The 24823-nt window shown below is 54.4% G+C and overlaps 1 protein-coding gene across 9 annotated transcripts in view; it reads right to left on the bottom strand.

Moving 5' to 3' along the window:
* Positions 1-1255: 1255 nt before the first annotated feature.
* Positions 1256-24823, bottom strand: part of DLG5 (discs large MAGUK scaffold protein 5) — a 121456-nt gene continuing 97888 nt past the window's right edge. For 5 of the 9 annotated variants that reach the window (XM_027129768.1, XM_027129775.1, XM_027129777.1 and 2 more), the window contains 15 exons: positions 24384-24609; positions 22969-23081; positions 22230-22319; positions 21836-21986; positions 18749-18911; positions 18497-18630; positions 17658-17804; positions 16081-16264; positions 15343-15491; positions 14269-14439; positions 13163-13359; positions 7102-7245; positions 6712-6839; positions 5304-5413; positions 2878-4595 (listed from right to left, as the gene is read on the bottom strand). In XM_027129768.1, the coding sequence (XP_026985569.1) occupies positions 4358-4595; positions 5304-5413; positions 6712-6839; positions 7102-7245; positions 13163-13359; positions 14269-14439; positions 15343-15491; positions 16081-16264; positions 17658-17804; positions 18497-18630; positions 18749-18911; positions 21836-21986; positions 22230-22319; positions 22969-23081; positions 24384-24609 (2345 nt within the window). In that variant the 3' untranslated portion in view covers positions 2878-4357. Of the gene's footprint in view, positions 4596-5303; positions 5414-6711; positions 6840-7101; positions 7246-13162; positions 13360-14268; positions 14440-15342; positions 15492-16080; positions 16265-17657; positions 17805-18496; positions 18631-18748; positions 18912-21835; positions 21987-22229; positions 22320-22968; positions 23082-24383; positions 24610-24823 lie in introns of all 9 variants that reach the window. The other 4 variants (XM_027129769.1, XM_027129771.1, XM_027129770.1 and 1 more) reach the window with 4 other exon arrangements.

Raw genomic sequence — 24823 nt, 5'->3', positions numbered from 1 at the left:
CACACCCGTGCCAACCCAGTGCCACTCAGCGGTGTCCCAGGGGCAGCCCTGCAAGGCCTCAGCGCATCCAGAAACAAGCAGTCTATGAGCTCAGCGACCTAACTGCCCTCCGTTTGAAGAGGCGTAGCGGTTTTACCCTGCGATTGTAAAAGAAAACCAAGTTTCCCGCAGAAAACTTGGAAAGTACAGAAAAGTCTAAAGAAGAAAATAAAAATCACTCATAACGCAACAAGTGTGAGCTGCCATGGCTTTGGCATCGTCATGGACCTCTTTTAATAGAAACCATGTCCTCAAACGAGCATTTGTTGGGTGGGTCACAGGATCCAGGCCGCGGCGCACGCCCTCCTCCCCCAAGGTCAGTGCTGAGTTTGTCAAGAAGATGTAGGCGACCCTGTGGCTGGCTTCACGCAGGCTGAGGAGCGGCGGGCTTGGGACCCGCCGGCTGCACAGGCCCTCCCCTCCTCTCCACGGCCACAGTCCGACGCAGCTCGGCGACCCCTGTGGCTGCAGGCAAGGCCAGAGGGACCTGCAGGTGAGACTGCAGGGTCCACAGTGGAGCTGCACCCGTGGGCCATGACCAGGGAGGCACTGGCGCCGAGTCGGCCCCTGCTGGTCCAGCCTCTGGCGCGGCGTGAGGCTTCTCCACGGGAGTCTGCCCTCAAGCTCCTCTGAGCAAACAGAGCAGAGGAGGAGGGCTCTGCTCTGAGCTGGGCCTCCTGGCCACTTCTCCCAGCCTTCCTGCCACCCTGGAACAGACTTTCAGGCCCAGAGTGGCTACCCAGGAGAGCCGTGGGTGGTCTCGCACTACAGCCCCTGGGCCAGGCTCGGCCTTCTTCACCCCGGGGGCCCGGTCTGGGCCTCACCCCCTGGCAGACAGGGACTTGACTGAGAACACGAGGGGACACTGGCGTCCTTCAAACCCCCTTTGCTTTTCTCGGCCCAGCCCAAACCTGCATATCTGAATGGGAGCCCCCACGGCAGGATCTGAATCTTGCACAAATCAGCTGCCTGGCCGCAGGCACTAGCCACAGCTCTGCTGGACAGAGGGACACGTGGGAGGGAAGGAGGGAGTCAGAGGGGCTGAGGCCACAGCTAAGAGGGGCTCCTGACCATCATGAGAGCTGGCGAGAACCTCACGTGGCGGCGATTCCAGCCACCTGCCTCAGGGGAGGAAGGCGGCCTCAAATTTAGCAACAAAGAGAGCGCAGGAGGCGGGAAAGGTGGAAACTCAATGAATGCAGGTCTCCTCACCACAACAAGTTACAGAAATTGACCTTTATTTATTGTACTAAAGTCTGTTTAACTTTCGATACAAAGGAAGGTTTTAGTACAGAAAATCCCAGTCTGTCCGAACAGTACCTGTGCACACTGTACCATCACCGTCCCACCCCCGCCGCCCAGAGCAGCAGCCCCGCAGGGCGCCAGTGAGACCCCTCGACAGCCTGCAGGGGGTCCCAGTTGTCTGAGCCAGAACGCGTGTACCTGTGAAACGAAGGGCAGCACTGAGGACTGAAACGTGTCTCTTTTCGAACAACTGTGCAAGAAAATATATCCCTTTTTTAAAAAAATGTCACTATGGCTAAACTATAATCTAGTGTCTAGAATTACAAAGAATAAAATGAAATCAGCGATTTCTTGCTAGTAAAATGAAATGTTAGGAACAGTATTAAAATAGAGGTCCTACCCCAGTGACACTTACCCGGAGCCCCGTACAGTACCTATTATTAAGAGGACGCACAGTTTGAGGAACCAGATCAAACCTTCAGCCAGAAACATCCAGCGTCAGAAGCGGTAGAAAAAAAAAAAGAAAAAACACACACAAACCCCAAACAAAGCCATCCCCGTGGAGCACTGCTCATGCTGTAAGCGCTGGAGCCAAAACTAGATAGATCCCGGTTTCTCTTTGAGTTTTGACAGTGACTGCACTAATCCTTAAGCTTCCGTAAGGGTTCTCTGCTCAAAGTCTGAAACACGAATGTTTTTATATCAAGTAGAGCTGATGTGCCCGCCCCACTCTAGAGCGCTTAGGAATTACCCTGCAAAATCTGCACTGGTAAAGGCTGTCACTGTTCACAGAACCTAAAGAGGACCCAGTGGCATGCATCAGCCCCAGCCTAACACCCTGCCTGGAACCGGCTGTGTCACAGTGAACCCGTGAAGCTCCGAGGGCCAGAGAGAACGCTGGAATCATGGATGCAGGTGGACGAGAAGAGGACGCAGAGGGCCGGAGACGAAGTCTGAGGGGCGCGTCCGCGAGACGGGCAAGTCGCCCTCCTCTGTGCAGGAGGGGAATACGCTGCCGCCGGAGAGTCTGCCCCACAAAGGCACTGGTTCCGCGCCCGCCGACGGTCACGGTCGAAGCATCCGCACTCGCAGGTCCTTCCAGGAGAGGTACCACCAAGGAGCATGAAGTTTGTCAAAGCTCTGGTCCCACTGACAAGAACCTCCCAAAGCAAAGCGGCCCCCAGCGAGGCTCCAGAGTCGTCTCGCTGAAAACAGGCACAAAACCAACACCAAAGCGACAGTGAGGAAAAGGGCAGGGGCTGGGCAGCGACAACATGGAGCCGTTCAAGTAAACATAAACAACCGAATACTTAGAAAAGGCTTGTAAACTTGTGATCTGAAAGGTTCTCTTTGCAGCATCTCTGATGAGCTGGCTACGAGAAAGGTTGGTGTCGAGCCCCTCTACAGAGTCTTCTGTCTTACGGCGCACGAGTGAGAGGAATAGAGTCTGCGGCCCTCTGTCTACAAAGGAGGTGCTTCTGGAGTCCTGCTTCATGGATCCTTCCCCTTCGCGTTTATATACAGAGGCGTCTATCTTTAGTCGCTACAGAGAGCTGAGCCCGGCAGTCACGCCGGCGGCCAAGCTGCAGCCGTCCCCAGCACCGAGTCCTAGAGAGGGCTGGCTGGGATCCACAGGACTTTATTCTGCTCTTGATTGACCATTGCCAAGATCTGAGCGCAAATGCTCGACAGGGCTCCTCCCTGGACGACCCCTGCAAGAGAGCCCCCAAACACACACGTCATTGGCCCAGAGGAAGACCCCAGGGTGAAGGCAAATAAACACATCTTTTACTCTTCCTGGCGTTCTGCCTGTTTTGAGCTACCTGGCCCTCCTGCCCCACTCCCGCCTCTCAGTCTCTTCCATCAGTGAGAAATTGGAAAAGGAAAAATAAAGAGTTGAGTGCAAATCACTTCGGCTTTTTACCTATCCCTCTCGGCAACTGTTCCATAGGATGTTAAAATTTTACGCTCAAATGAAGGCTGGTGTCCCATTTTGCCAGGCTGCCCTGGTCCCTATAATAGGGATGACAGGATCTGACCACACACATGAATGGCCAGGCCCCACTGCAATGATGCTCTGGGCTGCTTTGCCTAGTCATGCAATGGGGAGTCCCAGCACACTGGAAGGCAGTCTGGGCTGTGTTGTGATGGTCCAATCGGCAGCAGGATCCTACAGGTGACAAGGTTGGGTCTCGGAAGCTGGGCATCCCATGGCCCAGAGAAGATTCCCAGCAAAGATGATGGAATGTCTCCAGCTCTGGCTCAGGCCTGCTCTGCAGGCTTTCAGCACCACAGCCCGGCAGACACTAGACCAGGGCTCTCTGCGGGATCCACGGAACAGCGCCGAGCGCTGGCTGCTTGCCACAGAAATGGACAGCGAGGGTTTAGAAACTGCTACGGAAATGTGACAGAGTAATTTTACATCTGTTGAATCTTACAAAAAGTCAAGGCTTTTATTTTGTTAAGTTTTGGAGTTTTTAATGTTCTCTTCTCTAGTACTTGTTAATGTATCTGACTGAAATACTGGTCTGTAATGGACTGGAAATTAAAACACAAACACACATGACACATACGTAGACAGAAGCACCGAGGCTGGGTTTTGAGGCCAAATGTTGCATGAGAAGCACCGAACTAGATCACAACACTCTCCGCAAGTTAATTAAAATCACTGTCTCCACCTCTCTGTGGCCACGGTGTTATTATGCCCCCTACAAATGACTGCTTTCACGGAAGAGGCTGAAAGTCATAAAGTGAAATGGCAGTTGGTCAACTGGAACCCTGCTTCTCCTGGTTTGCTTTGTTTCAAAGACCAGAGATAGTGAAGATGCAGCTTATCTTCAAACTTCACTGCAAAACTGGCCTGACCTGGAAGGCGCTGGGGACAGATGGTCACGGCCACCACCGCCGTGCTACCCGCCCAGGGAACGCTGGAGCTGTGCTACAGGGCGCCTGTGCAGCCGCCACACAGGGCCAGACTGTGACCCAAGGCCAGAATTAGTGGACTTTACCTTTGGACCTGCAACTTCCTGAAGCTGCCCTGGGCCTGCCATCAGACCAGCTGTGATGAAAGTGCTCACTGTGCCAGCATCCACCGGGCACCCCGGAAGTGCGGGCTGTTACCACTTCTAGGAAGACGTCTTTGGGAAGCCTGCATCCGTCCCCGCTGCCTGCTCCTCCTCTGCAGGCCTGACGCACACCTACCTGTGAAGAACCTGCTGTACTCCTGCTCAATCTTCTGAGCCGTCTCAAACTGCTCTTTGGAATGCCTCTGAGTCACCTTGTCCTTCAGGTAGATGGGGTCTCTCTGCTCCCTGTTGGGACATCCAGGGAACCAGGCTGAGCTTCTCACCTCCCCCCGGCCCTCCCACCTCTTTGCTTCTCTGCCCAGAGTAACAGGGGTCTCCACCACCACAGGGCCCCCATGGGCTCCCCCTGGTAAAGCACAGCCTGCAGGCTCCACGGGGAGCTCCGGGCAGAGAGGGGCAAGGTGGGAACCCCAGTGTGTGCACACAGAGACCAGACACCTCAGCTGGCGCCCGAGTGCAGGTATCAGAAGCCCGGAAGCACAGGAAGGCAAAGTGGAAGAGGACCTTGGCAAGCCGTTAGCCCAACCTGCACAGAAACTCAAGCCCAGTGGGAGCAAAGGCCCGTCCACATCAAGAGCCAGCTCCTGGCAGAGCTGGACCCAGGCCAGGCCACCCAGTTCCTGTGCTGTTGTGAGTGCCCAGCTGAGAGGCAGGAGAAGGGGAAAGGGGCTGGGAGTCAGGAGAGGAGACAGAAAAGCTGGACCTACTCAGGGAGCGGCGGCAGCATCCGAACAGCGCGGAGAGTGGTGTGGAGGGAGGGCTGTGCTGGGTTCACATGCCTGGCTCAGTGTGAGATGGGGGCTCGAGAGGGAAGGCCGCTCCGACATGGGATGCCTATTTCAAGGCCAAGGGGCCCCCCACCCCACGGCTTTGAGCCAGCAGCGCCTCCCCAGCAAGGCCCCAAGCCAAGCCCCCGAGGAGCCTGTCACCTACTTGATGTGTTTGGCGCTCTTGTAGTGGATGAAGATGACGATGGGGTAGATGTGCATGTGGTGCAGCCGCTCAATGGCGTGGGGGGCGACGTCCAGGAGACAGTGCCGGTTCTGGGGGGAGGGAGAGAGTGAACACCTGGGCAGGTGCGTGGCCGGGGCCTCGGGAGCACTGGACAGTCCAGCCTTCCTCTGCCACCGATGGGCCCCACCCCTCCCCTGACACTGCCCTGCCTTGCCCTGTAAGTGAACATACAAGGTTCTACCAACGAACGAGGCAGCAAAACCAGTCTTTCGTTAAGACCACACAGGATACATGGAGGGGAAACCTCATCTGGGAAAATCTCTCCCCACAAGCCGTCAGCTGTGATGATGGTCCAGGCTGGGAACCAGGGCCAAGCGGGGTCTGGACGACCCTACTCCAAACTCCCTTTCCTGCCTTCACCCAGATATAGGAAAGCGCTTCCTAAAGCGCTACCCCACCTGGCCCCAGAAACCTCACTTCCGCCAGTCCAGGCAAAAGAAGATGCGGAGACTCGGCGGGGGGGCTGAAGCAGGGGAGGGGGAGTGTGGGTCTTTGCATGGCTGTGACTGAAATGCATCCCATGAATCCCCTGAGCCTCCAGGCAGAGTACGAGCCTCCAGGCAGAGTACGAGCCAAAGGCAGGCCACGGGCACCCCGAAAGCTCCACTGAGGGGGTCCACCCTTTGGCAGGCTTCCTGACGTCCCGGGGCACCCCTGACTGGAGCTCGTCCACTTTAACTGGGCAGTCTGCACTGACAGCTGTAAGAAGTCAACTCCCTCACGTAACAGGAGGGATCCAAAGCCTGGCGGGGTAAACTGACCACCCAGGAAGGATGCAGCCCAGAAAGCGCCCACATCCTCAGGCTTGTGAGGGACGCTTTCCCAAAAGATCTCCCCACTTCCCCTCATACTACCTGGCAAACAGACCCCAGCGTGTTCACAAGCCTAAAGGCACGTGGCAACGGCTCTTATCCTTGCAAGGTCGTGGCCCTGACGGAAGCCGTGCCCCTGTCCCTAGAATGAGGCACATCAGCTCAGCACACAAGCTCAGCAGAGGCATTCTGGGACCCTGTTGTAGAAACCCCTGCGAGGGGCCTTTCCTAGAGTTCAAAGCTCTCGTCAGAGCCCCTCAGAGAGGGAGAGGTGACACACGTACAGGGCGACTTCTGCCCAGGACTAGCTTCCTACTCACGAAAACGGAAGCACAAGAAGCAACGGGGGCCAGCCCCTGTAGGTTAACTCAGACTAACGGGACACAGGCGAGCTCATGAAGGTCCGAGAGACATGCAGGGCAGATGTGCAAAGGTACAGAGCCTGGACACGCACTGGGGTCCAAACCCCGGACTCAGAGAGGCGCTCCCATCCCTTGGTCTGAAGCAACAGGTACCTTTTCTGTGATCTCCTTTATGGAAGCCACTGTGGTCACGTCAAAGTGGCCACTCCTCCGCTTATAGTCGACAAACAGGCAGTCTTTGACGCCCCGCTCGATGGCCTGCTGGGAGGCCTTCATCACCTCTGCAAAGCACAGACACAGGAATCAGGAATGCCCTGGCACCATGAGCCGTCACTGCACGTGCCAGGAAGAACGCTGTGCAGAAGAGACTTTAGGAACCCAGCCCTGCTGTCCTCGCTCCCGGACAAAGAACCAGAGGCTGCACACTGATCTGAGCCAAGTCCAGGGGACTCTGAAACATCCTGGGATCCATGCCCGGGAACAGGGGGATGAACACAAACACAGGGACGGACACAGCCCAGCAGGCACGTGGGCATCCCTTACCAAGGGGGCATCTGCAGAACTTGCCGGGCACCTCGTTCACGAGCATTTCCTTCACCACATCCAGTAAAGGCCCCAGGATCAAGACGGGCCTCAGGGAGGTGCAGTCCACCTTCTGGACCCGCTGATAGGCAAGGCTCACCGAATCTGAGGGAGAGAGGGGAGCAGTGTCATGGACACCCACCTGGAGCAGAGGGAGGAAAGGGAGGGGCTGGGGACCCACGGCTCCCCTGACCTTGCTTTTACCCCAGGGATGCCCACCTCCTTCACTCCACAAATCCGGAGCCAGCTACCCAGCTCACCCTGGTTTGTCTGGGACTTGCCCAGTTGTAGCACTGAGAGTCCCATACCCTGGGCACACCGGGGCCCGGCCGCTCCTGGAGTCCAGCAGAGTGTCCCTGCTCCACGGACACCCAAGACACTGCAGCACTTCATCCCGCTCAAATGCTTCCGTGTGTGTCCAATGCGCCCTCCCCTCACCCCTAGTATATATTCTCTGCTCTCTAGAGAGGCAACCTCCCCTGAGGTAGGTGTGGTCATGTGACCCAGGCCTGCCCCGTGGGGTGAGCAAACTCTCCCCCTTCCCATGAGCTGAAATGGACAGGACCGGGTGCAGTGAGCCAGCTCTGATCCTGCAGATGAGAACAACCCTCAGGAAATGACAGAGCCACAGGACAGAAGGGTCCTGGCTCCTTTATGATCCCCAAAACAGAGCTGCCTCCCAGGGATTCCCCCCACCAGCTCAGAATTTTATGTGGCAGGGAAATAAGCTTCTTATCACACTTCAGCCATTGTTGTCTGGCCTCAGTTACAGCAGTCAAACCAATATCCTAGTTGATACATGTAGTAAAAACCTCCCCTTCCACCAAATGAATAAAAAAATCCTTGCAGGAAGTGACCTCCTAAAAACCAGCAAGCAAATATCTTCTTGGCACCTCCCCTGTACCAATCGCTGTGCCGGCATCTCGGAAACACTTTTAAAAAGAGTAGAAAGCACAGTCCCTGCCACTGCAGAGCTCATGCTCTAACCAGGCTCACCGACGGCAACAGGTAAGAAACAAGACAACCATACAAGAGTTGCCTGCCAGCTCCAGGCAGCGGGACAAGAAGCCTCACCCTCGGGGGGTGGGAGTGGCGATGAGGAGGGGCAGAGCTGAGGGGAGGGTCGCCTGAGGTGGGCTTGTGAGGAAGGGTCAACGAGAGGTCCGGCCCGGAAGGCCCGTGACTAGGAGATGAAGGAAGACGGACCAGATGGCAGAGCTTTAGAGGTGAACACACAGGGCGGTGCTCGGCTCCACAAACGCCAAGCTCACAGGCAGAAGCGCACACATTTTTTTGGTCTGATGATTATCCAGGCACGTCTATATCGCTTCCTATACAGCATTTCTCAACCTGGTGACCAGGTGATCCGTTATTAAAGCAGGGGGAGGGTTTGGTGATCACATTCACTGTCCAAGACCCCCGCATACTTGTGACTGAAGGCTCTGTGGAGTCCCAGGGCAAAGAACTTCCTCCAGGAAGAGATAAAAACACCCCCTCTTTTAAAACTTTGAACATTACAGACAAAGCCAGGCATCCTCTCCAACACCTCTTCTCCAGTCCTGGTCATCAACAGTTTCCTCATAACCACCGTCATAGTTGGTTAAAGGATATAAAGTACATCCTCTTCCAGGTGTCATTCTCACATGTTGACTTTTACAGGCTCAAAACACCTAGAAACTATGTTATGTACGTCCACGTGCTCAACAAAAATGACAAGATACATTTTTGTATCATGATACATCCAAAAATACAGGACACGTGCAACATTCCGCAACTCCCTCTTCTACTCAGTCTTATGCTTCCGAACCGCGTCCCTGGTGATGCACATTGATCTCCCTTAACTCCTTCTGAACACCCTACTGGATGGATGCCCTGCACCTATTTATCCATTTCCCTGTGTACGGACACTAAATCACTATGTCTTCAACTTAACTTGAACAGAATCATCTTCTCCCCTAATGATTATTAACATTCCACACTGAGGGGCACCAATTTAGAAGATTCCTTTTCCTCCCCGAATAATCTGCTCTGTCGGAAGTCCTCATAGTTACAGAATCATAGGGGGGCTACAGAGCATCTCGCAAGCACTAAATCCAACAAGAGTCAGAGGTCCAGAGAAAATAAAAAACTCCCTGGGCAGGGTAAATACACAGACAAATAGACAATCTGGAAGTAACCTAATGCAGTTATGAAAACTGCTTTTAAAACTGGTATAGATATTAAAACCAAAAGCATAAAGGTAATAATAAAACTACGCTAATGTTCACATAATGTAAAAAGGATGTAATTGGTATCATCCATAACATAAAGGGGGTGGGGGGGTCGGGATCCCAGAGATGTAAAGTAGAGTTTTTATACAGGATTGAAATTAAGCTACCATCAGTTTACAATGAATTGTGATAACCTTAAGATGTTTTATGTAACTGCAGTGGTAACCAAAAATAAAATATCTATAAAATATACACAAAGGGAAACTAGAAGGGAATCCAAACATGTCACTATAAAAATTTTTTAAAAAATCAATGAAATACAGAAGGCAGCAGCCAAGGAGGAAAAGACAGACAAAAAAGCAACAAGACATACAGAAAACTAACAAAATGGCAATAGTAAGTCCTTCCATATCAGTAATTACTTTAAATATAAATGGATTAAATGACGTAGACTGGCTGAATGCATAAATAAAAAAGATCCAACTATATGCTGTCTACAAGAGACTCACCTAAGCTCTAAGGTCATTCATAGGCGAAAAGTGAAAGGATAGGAAAAAAAATAATTCATGCAAACGGGCACCTAAAGAGAGCAGGGGTGACCACAGCTGTATCAGACAAAATAGATTTTAAGACAAAAACTGCCACAAGAGACAAAGAAGGACATTATAGCATGATAAAAGGGTCACTTCTCCAGACAGATACAACGATCATAAACACATATGCACCCAACATCAGACTTCCCAGATAAGTGAAGTGAACACTGATGAAACTGAAGGGAGAAACAGACACCAACACAGTATTAGTAGGGGACTTCAATACCCCACTTTCAGTTATGGATAGTACAACCAGACAGAAGATCAATAAGGAAACAGCACTTGAACAACACTACAGACCAACGGACCTAACGGATTCCCCCCTAGAGCCTCCACGGGAGTGTGGACCTGCCAGCACCTTGATCTTGGCCCAGTGGTACTCATTTTGGACTTCTGGCTTCCAGAACTGTGAGAGAATCAATGTATGCTGTGCTGACCACAAAGCTTGTGACATTTGTTACAGCAGCCCCAGGAAACAGATACACAATGAAAGCCAGAAGACAATGAATTATATCTTTAAAATGCGTAAGTAAAACATCTACTAATCTAAAATTCTACATCCAGTGAAAAATCTCCAAAATGATGGGAAAATAGACCAAAAAAATAGAGAATTTGTCACCAACAAACCTGCATTACAAGAAATGCTGAAGGTCACCATAACATCAAGAAAATGGTAGTTATATGAGGTAAAGGATGTGTTAAACTAACCTTATTGTGGTAAACCATTTGCAACATATACACCTATCAAATTATCATCCTGTACACCTTAAACTCACACAATATTATGTGCCAGTTATATCTCCATTAAGATGGAAAAAAAAGAAATGCTGAAGGGAGTGTTCAGCTGAAAGAAAAGATCAGAAGGAAAGAGAATTGCAGGAAGGAATGAAGAATAATGGAGAGGATAAATATAAGTGAATAACTGACATGCAAATCAGTAACACTGTTGGATTTAAAATATATGTAAAATGAAAATGATAATGCAAAAGGTGGGGGGGAGGTAAAGAAGTCGTCACAGTGCTCTGATGTTTTAGAATTAATCGAGAAGCGGTCAAAGCAATGATTCATGTTAGCAGTAGGTCAGAGATATATATCATGAGGGTTGCTGGAATCTACCCCCCCGCCACCACCAAAGAGTAAAACAAAATGATTACCTAAAAACTAACAGATGGGGGGACAGAATAATAAAAATGCTTGATTAATCCAAAAGGAAGAAAAGGAAGTGAAGGGAACATAAAACAGGCAGGACAACAGGAAAAAAACTGGAAGACGGTAAATATATCAGTCATGATTTAATCAGTGATTAAATACTCTGATTAAACGAGAAAGACTGTCACAGGTGTGTTCAAATTGTGAAAACGCCTCGGGATGTACACTTTTCTGTAGATGTATGTGCGCTTTTCTATACATATATTATATCTCAATAAAATGAAAAAAGATGAAGTATCACAGTGGGTTGAAAAAACCCTACATGCTTCCTGCAGAGCCACGTAATTATAAAGCTACAGGAAAGTATAAAAGGATGGAAAAAGGCAAACTATGCAAACACTAACCAAAAGAAAGCTGATGTGTTAATAATACTTAAACAAAATAGACTTTAAGGCCAGAAACATTTCTAGACATAAAGAAGGACATAATGATAAGAGTCAATTTAACAGTAAGATATAACAATTTAGAAATAACAATTTAAAGACCACTTCAAAATACATAATGAAAGAAAAAAAAAAAAAAAACAACCCACTGAAGAACTGAAAGGAAGACTAGACATATGGCTGTTTTCCAAAGACATCCACTAGACATACACCAAATACACAAGAGATGGTGTCTACGGAAGAAAAGGGAAGGGAGAATCAAGCAACTATTACTGCCAAAAGGTGAAGAGTCTATTTTACATTTAAAAATGTAAAAACCTACTCTTAGCTCAAAGGCCATATAAAAACAGCCAGACTTGACCCACAGGCTATGGCTTGCCAACCCCTGTCCTCACTGACAGTGACCTGTGGGCCATGAACAAAGGTGGGACTCACTCAACTCACTGTGACTAAGGCCCTAACTGAAACAATAAATAAGGAAGGAGAGGAGGAGGAAACCAGCTGTCCCACCTTCTGAGGCCCACTGCCACCTCCACACCCTGCCAGCAGGGAGGGCACACCTTCTGGGACAGTGGACACACACGGGGGTCCTCAGAGCAGCATTCACAGGAGGCTCCTGCTTCACAGGACAAATGAACCCTTCCACGGGGCAGTCTGCCGAAGGATGTCTGATGCTGCCTAATACGCAACTCCAGGACTGGGACAGCACCTGGCCCTGGGAGGATCTTGGAAGAATGGACACAGGAGGGGACTTCCCTGGTGGAGCCGTGGTTAAGTATCCGCCTGCCAATGCAGGGGACGCGGGTCGGATCCCTGGACCGGGAAGGTCCCACATGCCACAGAGCAACTAAGCCCGCGCGCCACAACTACCAAGCCTGTGCTCAAGAGCCCGTAAGCCACAACTACTGAAGCTCGCACGCCTAGAGCCCGTGCTCCGCAACAAGAGAAGCCACCGCCGTGAGAAGCCTGCGCGCCGCAACTAGAGAAAGCCCGCGCGCCGCAACGAAGACCCAACACGGCCAAAAAAAATAAGAAAAAAAGAATGGACACACACAGGAGTAAGGCCAAACACGGCCAAAGATCTGCACAGTGGCCCTTGGTCACCAGCAAGCAGCCAGTAATAACCCAGAAACGAACTGGAAGCAATGCACTGGGCAGAGACTGCATTTTGCGTACCCAATACCCATCTTTCCTTTATTCCTTACTAACAGAACCCGCATTACTGAAGACAGCAGGTCATCAGTGAAAGTCCTGCCTTCTCAGCCTCCCTCGCAGACTGAGCGGCCAATGAGGAATAAGTGGGAGACCAAGGGTGGGGTTTCCAGGTAAGCTGTTTAAAGAGGCACACTTTTGCCGTGCCCCTTCCTCCTCCCTGCTGCCTGAACGTGATGGCAGAAGCTGCAATGACCGTGGGAAGACCTTGAGGATGGAAGCCACACCCTACAGGTGGCAGACACTCTGAAGACAGTAGCACCGCCATCCCAACCCAGACACACATCCCTGGATCAGTTATGTGTGAAAGCAAAGCAAACTTCTATCTTGTTTAAGTCACTGTGGTGAGGCTCCTGTGGTCAACAGCACACCTCATCCTGCGAGCCTGCTGGAGAAAGCCAGCCCAGCCACTTGCCTTCAAAGAGTGGAATGGAGTCGTTGGAAAAGGTGTCCAAGGCAAGGAGGTCTCTCCCATCTTTGGACCCGCTGCGTTTATGCTTATGTTTCCTTCGAAAGAAGGACCTGCGTGCAGCCGCCGAGAGCGTCTTTGCGGTGGTGTTGTCATCCTTGACTTCAGACATGCTGAGCCTCCGGGAGAATTCTTGGTCCATCCTGTGGACAAGAGTACAGCAGCGCTGCGGAGGGCCCAGGGACCATCACCTCCCCGCATGCCCAGCCGCGAGGAGAGCCAGAGCTGGGACTCCAGGCTCCTCCCACATTCTCTACAGGTTTCCTGGCCGCTTCACCACCCACACTACTGAGGACGCCATGGTGCCACTGCTGTGAGGGTGATACACACACACCAGTGCTGGGCAAGCTCTCAGAATACAGGGCCACCTCCTAGAGTCAGACGAGGGTCAGAAGGAGCTGCTAAGACAGCCTTCACGCGTGACCACTACAAGTTATGCCTCCTGCCACCGAGAGGAACGAAGCACAGATAGACACTGTAACACACGAAGAACCCTGAAAAACATCACGCCAAGGATAAGGAGCCAGTCACAAAAGACCACGTGCTATATGACTCCCTTCACGTGAAAGTCCAGACAGGGAAGTCTACAGAGACAGAACGATCAGTGGGCGCTCAGGGTTGACAGGAGGGGGCAGGGCAGACAGAAAGACAAGGCGGGGCAGCTAACGGGGCTTCTTCCTGAGGTGACGAAAATGTTCTCAAATCGACTACGGTGATGGTTGCACATCTGTGAAAATACTAAAAGCCAGTGAACTGTACACTTTGGGTAAATTGTATGGTATGTGAATCATGTCTCAACAAACCTGTTAAAAACAAAAAAGTGCTGTCTCCTAAGTTGCCCCTGTGCTTCTGTATAGCACCGACTTAAGTACAGCACTGACCTACACTAGGACCAAAATTGCTTTTTGGACAAGCAATCGTGGCGAAACGTACAGACCAGAAGCTGATACGAGCATCAGTATAAACCCCCATGAGCCCCAGCCCGCATCCCATGGGGCATCCCCACAGGTGCCGCCCGCCCCAGCCCCAGGCCCAGACTCGAGAACACTCACACGTATTTGCTGGGGATCTGCCCGCGCTGGATCTTCTGGGCATTCTCATCCAGCTGCCAGGCCATCCAGGACCCAAATGAGCCCTGGGGCAAGGTGTCATCCACGTAGAGGATGTCATCTTTCTTAAAGCTCAGCTCATGCTCCACCTCTGCCAGCCGCTCATAGAGGGCCCTGGACCGGGCAGTGGAGAGGGCAGGTCAGGCCGCTGGCTGCCCTTTGCAGCCATTCCCCTAGAGCCGCTCTCCTGCTCTGAACCTTCCCCAGACCCCAGAGGCTGATCAGGACCAGCCTCGCCCCAGCCTAGCAGTGGTTCCCAAAGAGGGGAGCCCAGGCTCTACATGACAGGACAGAGACTGCCCTTTCCTCCCCTGAGACCAGGCTCCCTGGAGACAAGGGCTGCCTCATGCCCATCACATAAAAGACTTCTTGCCAAGGACCAAGGCCGTTATCTCCATTCCAGATGGGCCTTTCCCATTGGCGTCCCTCCCCTGAGGCAAGGCTGACGGTTCCTACAGACTAGAAACTTCCCGGAAGGGAAACATGCCATCCTCAACTGAGGAGGGGTTCCCTAGAGACAGGGACCCCCCCCCCACCTCACGGTACACGATCGATCAGTGCTTTCCATTCTCGTGTGGCCTCAGATCTTAGGGGACATGAAGAAAGCTGAGCACCTCCCGGAAAACGCCCGATGCCTGCCTCAGACACACACTGCATATAGTACTTCGGGGTACTGTGGATGCCTTGACACCCACACACGCTGCAGAGGGATCTGCAGACCTGGGTCAGAGGAGACCAGGAGAGGAGCCTAGCCCACAGGAAAGTGAGGCTCTGTGGTCTCAAACTTCCCCACCAGGCCCTAAACCCTAAAGAGGGAGCCCATCTGGCCCTGGGAGCTTTCGAGGGTTTTTCTAAGTCATAAGCATCTCGTCGTGAGCTTCCAATTTGGGGCCCAAGTAATAATGCTCACGGCCCCACCCTTTGGGGGCAAGAAACATGGGGACATTCACAGGGAAGAGCCTTCACCAAAAGCCCCTCCCCTAGCCCCAAGTCCCCGGCAACCCTGGCCACTGGTACCTGATATAGAAGCTGTCGCCAGGCAGGCCCTTGACCTTGGTGAACTCCTCAGGGCGGTACTGCACCTTCAGGCGGACACTGTCCTTGGGCTTCAGCATCTCCACATAGACCTCCTCCACCGTCTTGTTGCGCACGTCCAGACTACCGTACTACCCAGAGACGGAGGACTGGGGTCAGAGGGCAGAAGCTGGGCATCTTGGGCACCCGCGAGCGGCCAGGTGTAGGGTAAGGGTGAGACTCAGCATCCCGTTCACTGGGCATCCATCTGCCCCACCTCCGCAGGTAAGGCTGAGTCCTCTGTTGAGTGTCTGCTCTACCCTCAACAGCTGCTCCCAGGAGAAACCCTGTTCTAGTCCCCCCGCAAGTAAGGCTTATCGGAAACACAGCCCTTCACCTTGCTTATGCTCCTTGCTATCTTTGAGTACCTACGACCCACCTCCTCCACCCCACAGGAGACCCAATGAGCGGGAGATGGCCCTCGCCATCAGACCAGTCCTGAGTCCTCCCACTGACAACAGCAGAGCATCTCCCCTCCGGACACCAGTGCCCGAGCCAGGGCCCCCCTGCCCGCTTCCCCATGATCTACCCAGCAGGGGTCTGGGCGGCATCCAACACCCACACACAGCGGTCGCCAGCAGAGGCTGTGCTCCTCCACCTCCTGTGCCGACTGAGACGGCGGCAAGCCCGACGTGCGGGCGGAGAGCAGCCCGGCTGCTGCTCAGAGGGCGCAGAACTCACCTCAAGGACGAGGTCCCCAGGCACGAGGCCGTCGGGGCCCTTGGCAGGACTGTCGTCCTCCACCTCGGCCACGAACACCCCATGCAGGTTCCCACCACATAAGTGCACGCCAAGCTCCAGCTGGGACTTCTTGATGAAAACAACTCGTGGTTCTGGGGTCTTCTTGGTGGCATCTCCCACCATCCTTATGGGGAGGAAAATGAAGCTCTTCAATTGTGCACAGGGAGGGAGGAAGACATGAGAAAGATGAAACAGTGGTGACGCCCTAACCGTTTTCTGCTGCCCACCCCCCCCCCGCCACGGTCTCACGAGCTCTCAGAACCACAGGAGCTGGGAGGCGGGCCGACACAGCCTCTAGTTCTAGTGACCCGGTTTGTAGGCAGGATGCTGAGGTTTGGTGGAGGTGAACACGTGACCCCGGGTCACAAAGCCACTTGGGAACAGAGTGGAAATCAACACCCCTGCTTTCCAGCCCAGCTGTCCATCACACACCATGGGCTATGTCTTGCGCACCTGGACTGCACTTGTTTTCCTAACTCTATTCTCCTGCAGAGAACTGCAGAGCCAGGCTCACCAGCCAGGGCACAACTCATCCAGCAAATGTTTACTGAGCAGCTTCTATGGCCCAGATGGCACTAAACCAAGCAGCAGGGCCCCTTGCCTCAAGGAACTCACAGCACAGGGACACTGAAAGGCTGGCAAACAAACTGAGTGAAGGAGACGGGACAGCAACAGAACCGAATGAGCAGGACCTCAGCGGGGGAGCCAGCCGGTGACGAAAATTTTGCTGCAGGTAAGGGTAGCCATAATGGGCACAGTGAACGGTCACAAGTAGGAAAGCCCTGAAGATGTCCCAGCTTCCAGCCTCAAACTTCTCTGAACAGTTCATTAAGGTCGAACCCGAGAAAGGGCTCTGTCCAAGACTGAAGAGTGACTGCCTCAGGACCCAGCCTGTGTGACCCTCCCCCACCTCCCCGCCAGCTCCTGCCCACACTAATGCCGCTCCCTCCTCCGGACGTCTCTTCACGCCCGCCCTTTGCACGGCTAACCCCTGCTCATCCCGTGATGAGCTGTGACTTAGCTGTCACTGCCCTGCCATGCTCCTCATGACTGTTCCATCGCGGCCCCTGGCGCCCCTCCCAGCACTCCGGCTGTGCTGCACATGCCTGGACACTGGTCTGCCACCCTCAAACCTAGAGCTCCTTGGGGGCAACACTGCTGTTGATGGCCAGAGCCCGGGGCCTGGCTGGGGGATGACCGTGGGATTCTGTCTAAGGACAGAATCAGAAAACAAGTGAGTGAGAAAAGGAGGAGAGAAAGAAAAAAGGCAGAGCTAAGAATGAGTCAGTGAGAAAACGAGAGAAAGAAAGGGAGAGAGGGCAGGACGGAGGGAGGAAAAAAGGACTGGCGTGCTCCCCACCCCAAATCCTGACAAGCCGGTGTGCCGTCTGCAGCGCAGGGCGGCGCTGGGACCCACGTCCCTCAGAGGATGTGCTTGGGCCCCAACAATGACCCCCCGGACCCACCCCGCTCAGCCAAGTGCACGGATGGAAGGCTCGTGGCATGCATCTGCTGACCTGGAGCCGGGGGTGCTCTGCTTGGCCGGGGGTGTGCCAGGGCCCTCGTCCTGCTCCATCAGTGGGTCAATGACAGAGGGATGCTCCGGGGTGGTGGCACTGCTGCCCTGGAGAGTGGAGTGGGGACTGACAGGGTCCAGGTGGGAGCTGGGGACAGGACAGGAAGAGTGAGGAGTAGCATGCAGCCGGCCGGAGCCGCCCCATCTCTGGTGGTGACCAGGTCTGGGACGTGAACAAGGACCAGGTGACGCAGCTCTGTGACCCGAACCCTGAGGAGAGCAGGCGCCTCAGGAGCCTGGACTCGGTCACCCAGTTGCAGGATCTGCCTGTCCTCAACTCGGGGATCCTCTGCAAAGGGGTCAGCCTGGGGACCCACGAATTCACTGTTCTCTTTTCCTCTGCATGTGCCTTTCAGCCCTACCCTTCACAGGCGCTGCATGGCAGGGGCACGTCTCACCCTTTCCTCACCTGTCCTGCCACCCACAGCACAGAGGCAGACGGGGGCAGGTGTCCAGTGTCTGCTCGTGGAGTGGGGCCAGACCACTCTGTGGGAGCGTCCGCCCGGGGCCGCAGCTCCTGCCTGCTCCACATACCCATGCCGGGGCTTCCTGCTGCACGCGGGACCCAGCCACCTGTTCCCACACCCTATTTCAGGAGGGAAAACCATCCCTCCATATGTCCCTTCTCCAAAACCCAGGGCTGGTCAACTCCTCTCTCATGGCAGCAGAATCCCCAGAACTTGCAGCTGGCACGTAGGTCTCCCCACAGCGAGCCACGCACCTGCCGCACCCGTCTCTCTTCCTGCGGCCCCCATGCCCCCCAGGAGGCCAGGGCCTCACCTGGACCGGGAGTGGCCGCTCAGCTGGTGCATGTGTGGGTTGTACTGGGCCAGGATGGTGATGGTGTCGCACTGCTGCCCGATGATGAGCCGGGCCTGCTGCTCCGTGGCGCTCCGCAGGTTTATGCCATTGAACTAGGAGACACCGGGAGCGGGCTCAGTGATGGCAGAGGAGGGCGTGGAGGAGGGCCTGGGGACTCAGGAAGGGAGGAGAGGAGAGGAGAGGAGGGAGAGGACGGCAGCTCCCGCTCACCTCAAGTAACTGGTCCCCGTACTCAAGGCCGGCCTGGTGAGCGATGCTCCCCCCGGTCACCTTCGAGACGTAGACACCGCCCTTCTCCCCGCTCACGATGGAGATGCCCAGAGGCTCCGAGCCCTTCTGTAGCTTCACATGGCGTGGCTCCTCCACGTAGGGCCTTGGAAGAGAGCCAACAGTTTTGGGGACTCAGGCTCAAAGGAACGGTCTGGGGAAGATCTGAGGTCAGGCATGCAATCACTACGCAGAAAGGGCCAGGGGGCACAGACGCTCCTATGATGACACAGCTGGATGGAAACACGATGAAGTCCACCTTTGTACGACGGTGATACACAACCCCATGCAATACAGACACGACCCCCCACCCGCGGATGGACACAGAAGCACCCAGTCCCGAAGACACCAAGAAGGGTCACTGATATACGCGGGGAAAAGGCACGCAGGTTTCCCTAACAGGAGAGGAGTGGCCTCACAATGTGCAACGTACAAACCTCCAACGGGGTCTCAAGACGCCCTTGGGGCAAAAGGACTGCTTTCTGGGTGATATTCACCCAAGAAGGGGCAACATTAAACATCAGTTTTTATATTTACCAGGACACAGGAGGATGCAAAATGATCATGAGATTAAGCTGCTGCAAACCGGAGGCACTAAAAAGAGAGCGGGGAGGCTGGGAGCAAGGCGGCACCATGCACCCACTGGCCCCGAGGAGCCGCCCACCGCACGGCGGGGGATAAGGGGCGCAGGGGGGGCTGGGGTGGGGACCTCCTGTCGGGCCAACCTCATACTCCTCAGGGAGGAGGACCTGGGCCTGGCAGCCACAGGCAGTCTCAGGAGGGATCTGTGGTGGTGGAGGCATCTGGAAGGTGCAAAAGGTTAGAAGGCAGAGCGGGGGTGATTGGAGGAGGAAGACAACCACAGACGCCTGGAACGTGACAGACAGACAGACAGACAGACAGTTAAGTGACCCCGAGCCGCCAGGACCCCCCCGCTGCATGCTGCCCGAGCTCCTCCTCAGGACAAGACTGCAGCCAAAGGCCAGGGGAGGGGACAAGCAGAGCGCCACCCCCGAGGGCTCCCTCCTCCAGAGCACATGTCAGGGAGGGGTGGGGGGGGTGGGGGGGTGGTCCACGTGCTGAAGGGCAGGCAGGCAGAGGGGGGCCCTTTGGGAGGGAATCCTTACTTTTTAATCTCCCGAATGATTTAAAATTTTTATAATATGCACAAGAGTTTTGTCAGAACAATAAGGCTGCTTTGTAAAAGAAGTTCATAAAGTATACTTAACACTACAAACAGCTTAAAACATAACATTAAGGAGGAAGTTTATGTATGTAAAACAACATAAATAAAGCATGTATTTAAACTGTATATATACATACACACACACCTCAGAAGGTGAAATAACAGCAACTGAACCTCGGGTTGATGAGATTATGTGACTTTTTTTCTTTCTACTTTTCTAGTTTTCCCAGTTTTCTATAATGACAGTTAACTTGAGACTGAGGAAAAGGGGACTATTTTTAGTAAGTAACCCATTCTTCAGTCAGGTCACACGTGTTAAAGTTTATGTCACCTAAGCGCTGTGAAGGCAGGAATCACCGACACTGACACACACACTCGCTCACACACACACACCGGTTCTCTGTGCACCGTGGAGAAAGCTAAGGGGATGTCTGAACCGCATGTGATAAGGCCCCTTCTGCTTCTAAGGAGCCCCCTTCAGTGGGGGGAAAGTCTTGTTCTCTCAGTGACCTGAGCTGGGGGGTTCAGTAAAACCTCGCACCCCCAGGGCCGGTTTGTGCTCCTGTCTGCGCGATGCAGGTGAGGCCATCATGAACACGTCCACGCGAACTGTGCTGACTCCCCTGGGGGCCCAGGCGCCTTGGCGGTTATGGGTATGCTCTGTTCTCCAGTTTACACTTGCTAGGTGTGCTGTCTTACAGGTTCAGATCGTAAATGAGATTTTCTTAACTATGGGCCCACCCAGCAGCGTCTCTCCCATGGCTTGCAGCTACAAGGGCCCTCAGCTTTCTGGATGTAAGTGGAGGAGAGTAGCTCTAGTCCTAGATTCTAAGTGATTAGATACAGGTAAGTTCAAGTTTAATCCAATCTCCCACTAGGATCTAGACCCTTTAAATAGATAGATACGATCTGGTAAATCCCACTCTGAAGAACACCAGAGGTGGATGAGGAACGTGCAGAGCTTGTGCAGGAAGGGACCAGCCCTGAGAGGAGGCACGTCTGGACTGACAGCTGAGATCGGCCTGCATTTCAAAATGAACCAATAAACGGCTAAGCTGTACATGTATGGTTCACACACTCTCTTCCTGTGTGTATTTTATCTCACAATAAAAAGCTTGGGGGGCGGGGGGAGGGAGCAAGCGATACAGCTGTGTTCTGGGGCCAAAAAGAAAAGGGTAAGAAGGAGTCCTGGGACTTCCCTGGTGGTCCAGTGGTTAAGACTCCACTCTTCCACTGCAGGGGGCAGGGGTTTGATTCCTGGTTGGGGAACTAAGATCCCGCATGTCGCATGGCGCAGCCAGAAGTTTAAAAAAAATAAAAGAGTCCTGATTCTAATTAGTATAGGCCAGTCACTAACCATGTGACCACAGACAGACCACTCCAACTTTCTGGCCTCAGTTTCCTCATCTTTAAAATGGGGCCGATGATGATGCCGCTGATCACAGGGTCATGTGAGGGTTTCACGACTTATCACGTGGAACGTGCTTAAGCAACGGCCTGGGGAGCAGTGAACGGCATCACTCCATCACGGTCACTGTCAGGTCGTCCCCAGCATCACGTGCTGGAGCCCCCCTCCTCCCGTGGGCACTCAGTGGAAGGAGCTCACCCTGCTCCTCCAACTGGCCATCCACGTGCGCCCCTCCTCCTGCATCACGTGTCCACAGGACTTCCTCGTGACGTCCTGGAGCAAGACACCAGGGGATGCTAGGCGACCCAAACGCCTGCAGCCTCGCCGGAGGTCAACTCTGTCGGAACTCCCCAAACCGCACCACACCCGGGGCCGAGGGCGCGGCCGAGCGCTGGCCCGCTACAGCAGTGCGCCATCCTCCCCTGTGCCCACTCACCTGTCCTTTCTGCGCTCCCCGAGGGCCGCGGGGTTGACGGCAATCCTGGGCAATGTGGCGGCTGAGGTCTGGGATGGGCTACAGGAGGACAGGCCTTCGACATTCAGAGGAGACTGCGGGGGAGTGCTGCACTCCGAGTGGGACAGCGAGCCTGCCGAGAGGGGTGGGTGAGGCCCGGGCCTGCACCTCCGCTCCCGCAGCCCGGACGCACGGCCATGCGTGCAGGTGCCTCGTGCCTCGCACTCCCCCCTGCATCTCCCACCAGGGCCCGGGTCCTGGCCCCGCCAGCATGACTGATGGCTGAGACCGGGAGTGAACTGTGAGCGGTGCCCAGACACCCCACCCTGAGGACGGAGGGGGTCAGCAGGGGGAAGGGCCACTGAGAAGTTCTCACCTCTGTCAGAGCCCACGACAGACCGCGGATATCTTGGCGTTGATGGGATTTTAATGCGTTCTGCCTTAAACTGCAAGTTGCTCGAAGACCCTGTGGTTCCACAAGGGGACAAAACTTTAGGCCTGCAATTAAACAGCGCCCCTCACTCCCTCACCACCATCCTAGTAGTCAGGAAACATACACGGTTATGAGAGAACGAAAGTGGGCCCTGCCATTTATCCCCAATGGGGTCTCAACGTGGAACAGTCAGGGAAAGCAGAGGCCTAGCCCCAGTACGTGAATAAACCGTGCAGGGCTAGGCTGCTTCAGAACAGCATCCCACAAGTCTCGCTTCCAGCCCCGAACAGAGACAGCACCCCACGCGACAGGCGCGACTGCCGGCCTTGTGTCCACAACGCCGGAAGCAGCTCCACCAGAGTCTCTTTGAGACAACTGCTAGCCTCGACTCTGGGGTGCGTTTTCCATAAGTGATCGGCAACACGACATCCCCCAGAATGACCTCAGGGTCAGGGAGCAAGGTTCCTGGGCCAGGGGTCACCAGAACAACTACACGGCCACTGTGGGAAGCTGCAGGAAGGCCACAGGAAAGGGCTCTGGGTGCAGCGTGGAGCCGGCCTCGGCCCCCAGACGGGAGAGGGGCTGTGTGTGGGCCGCCAGGAGGTCTGGGCATGAGGATGCGGGTGGAGATGAAGAAAGGCTGGTGCCTGCTCTGGCGAGAAGGCGCCAGTGGCTCAGTTACCGAGGCGGGCGCTGGAGGGCAGGGAGTTGCACCCGTGGGAGGCTCTCATCTCAGAGCAGTCGCTGCAGGCCCTGGGGCTCAGATCCAGGCTCAGGCGGCCCTGGTGCTGGACACTGTCGAAAAGCAGACAAGTGAGGGGCTCGGGAGAAGGACCAGGTCAGGATAACAAGTGGCTGGCCACCCTGAGGCCCTCTGCCAGCTCAGGGAGGCCCGGAAGCGGCTCCCAGTCGGCCGAGGACGGCGACTGCCCGCAGCCACGCTCAGAGGGCCCTGCAAGCGCCAGGCCAGGACCAAGCTCACTGGGACAGAGGGCTTTCTGCAGGGACGAACAGAGGCTCTGCCTCCTGGGCGGGCACGGAGGGGCAGGACGGCACCGAGGCTCTCCCTAGAGGAGCCCGTCCCTGGAAACGGGAGAGCTGAGGGCGGGGAGCCCGCGTTGCCCACGTCAGGCTGGCCCGCATTCAGGCCCGATGATGACCTCTTCTAGCTATGAGACTACGTCTCTTGCCTGCTTAGGGCCTTCCAGTGGTCTTCACTGTACTCAAAATAAAACCCAAACTCTGGGTTTGTGCCCTACGACGTGGGCCTTCCTCCTGACTCACCGTCTCTTTGCCAAGCTCCCCTACTCTGTCCCTGGAGCCCACTGCACCATTCTCAGATGCCCGGGCTGCAGCACCTACAGCCCTCCTTCCTGGAGGCTCCTCCCCAAGTCGTGTACAACTGGCCTCTTCTCAGCCTTCCAGTCACAGCAGCATCCCCCTGCATGGGGCCCTCTCCACCGCCCAATATAACTTGCCACCCTCTTCCAAGTCACAGCCTAGCTTGTCAACACTTTAGGGTCTTTAGGGCCATTCAGCACCATCTGGTATCACTCTGTTCTCTTTTTTGGTCGTTCCCCACTCCCCACCTCGGCCCGGCCACTTGAACACAAATGCCACAGGAGATGAAGTTTGTCTACTTAATTTTTCACTGTAGCCCTCTAGAACTATAGCAGTCCACGGCATGCAGTCTGTGCTCTATTAAAATCTGTCAAGTGATCGAATGAATGAGTGACCTTGAGCCAATCCATTCATTTTCTTAAGGCTCAGTTCCTCATCTATCAACCAGAGACAGTAGTAATAGGGTGGCTCTGGTGACCAAGTGAGATGATGTTTATAAAGGTCTGAGGACAGTACCCGGCATGTGAGCGCTCAGCTATCAGCTGCCTTCTCTACCATCGTCCTACAAATACCTTTTCAAGCTCCACGCTGGTAAATGAAGAGAGCGACCTTAAAGTTTCCTTTCCCCGGGGCCCCAGCGCTGCTCTACCCGGCCTCTTCCCAGCTAGGCAAGGGAACCCCTCTATACACAGTGGCCTTATGCCCAGGTGGGCTTGGATGGCTGGGGTACAGGGAAGCACAGGCGGCTTCACATACCTGGGATGCAAACCCTGGGGGCCAGCCTCTCTGGGGACAGGCGGAGAGCTGCAAGGGCCGACCCTGTGGCTGCGCACGGTGTAGATGGGGTTCCTCAGGACGGAGCTCACAGTGGTGCTCGGGGTCATACTGCGGGGAACAGTGCCTGCAAATGGGCAGGGTGAGACAGTGGCCCCAAAGCATCCAGCCAGCCCCAGATCTATGCAAGCTTCTGGCCCTGCTCCACCTGTAAGGCAGGAGAACCCTCTTCAGTGCTTCCCATTTCCCAGGCTGCTATGGGGAGAAAGCACTCTGAAAAGCTAAAAAATGTCACTGATAGAAGACTGAATACTCCAGACAGGTCAGCAGTGGCTAGATCTTTGAGGACACACAGCAGCTCCCTGAAATGACAGTCTCCACTCTCCCTGGGACTGAGCGGCCCTGGGAGCCCGCATCGACCC

This window comes from Aethalodelphis obliquidens, unplaced genomic scaffold (genome assembly GCF_003676395.1).
Source record: "Aethalodelphis obliquidens isolate GAN/ISIS:26980383/991018 unplaced genomic scaffold, ASM367639v1 scaffold37, whole genome shotgun sequence".
Taxonomy (NCBI): Eukaryota; Metazoa; Chordata; class Mammalia; order Artiodactyla; family Delphinidae; genus Aethalodelphis; species Aethalodelphis obliquidens.
Note: the sequence above shows the minus strand (reverse complement) of the source record. Positions and strands in the feature narration are given on the sequence as shown.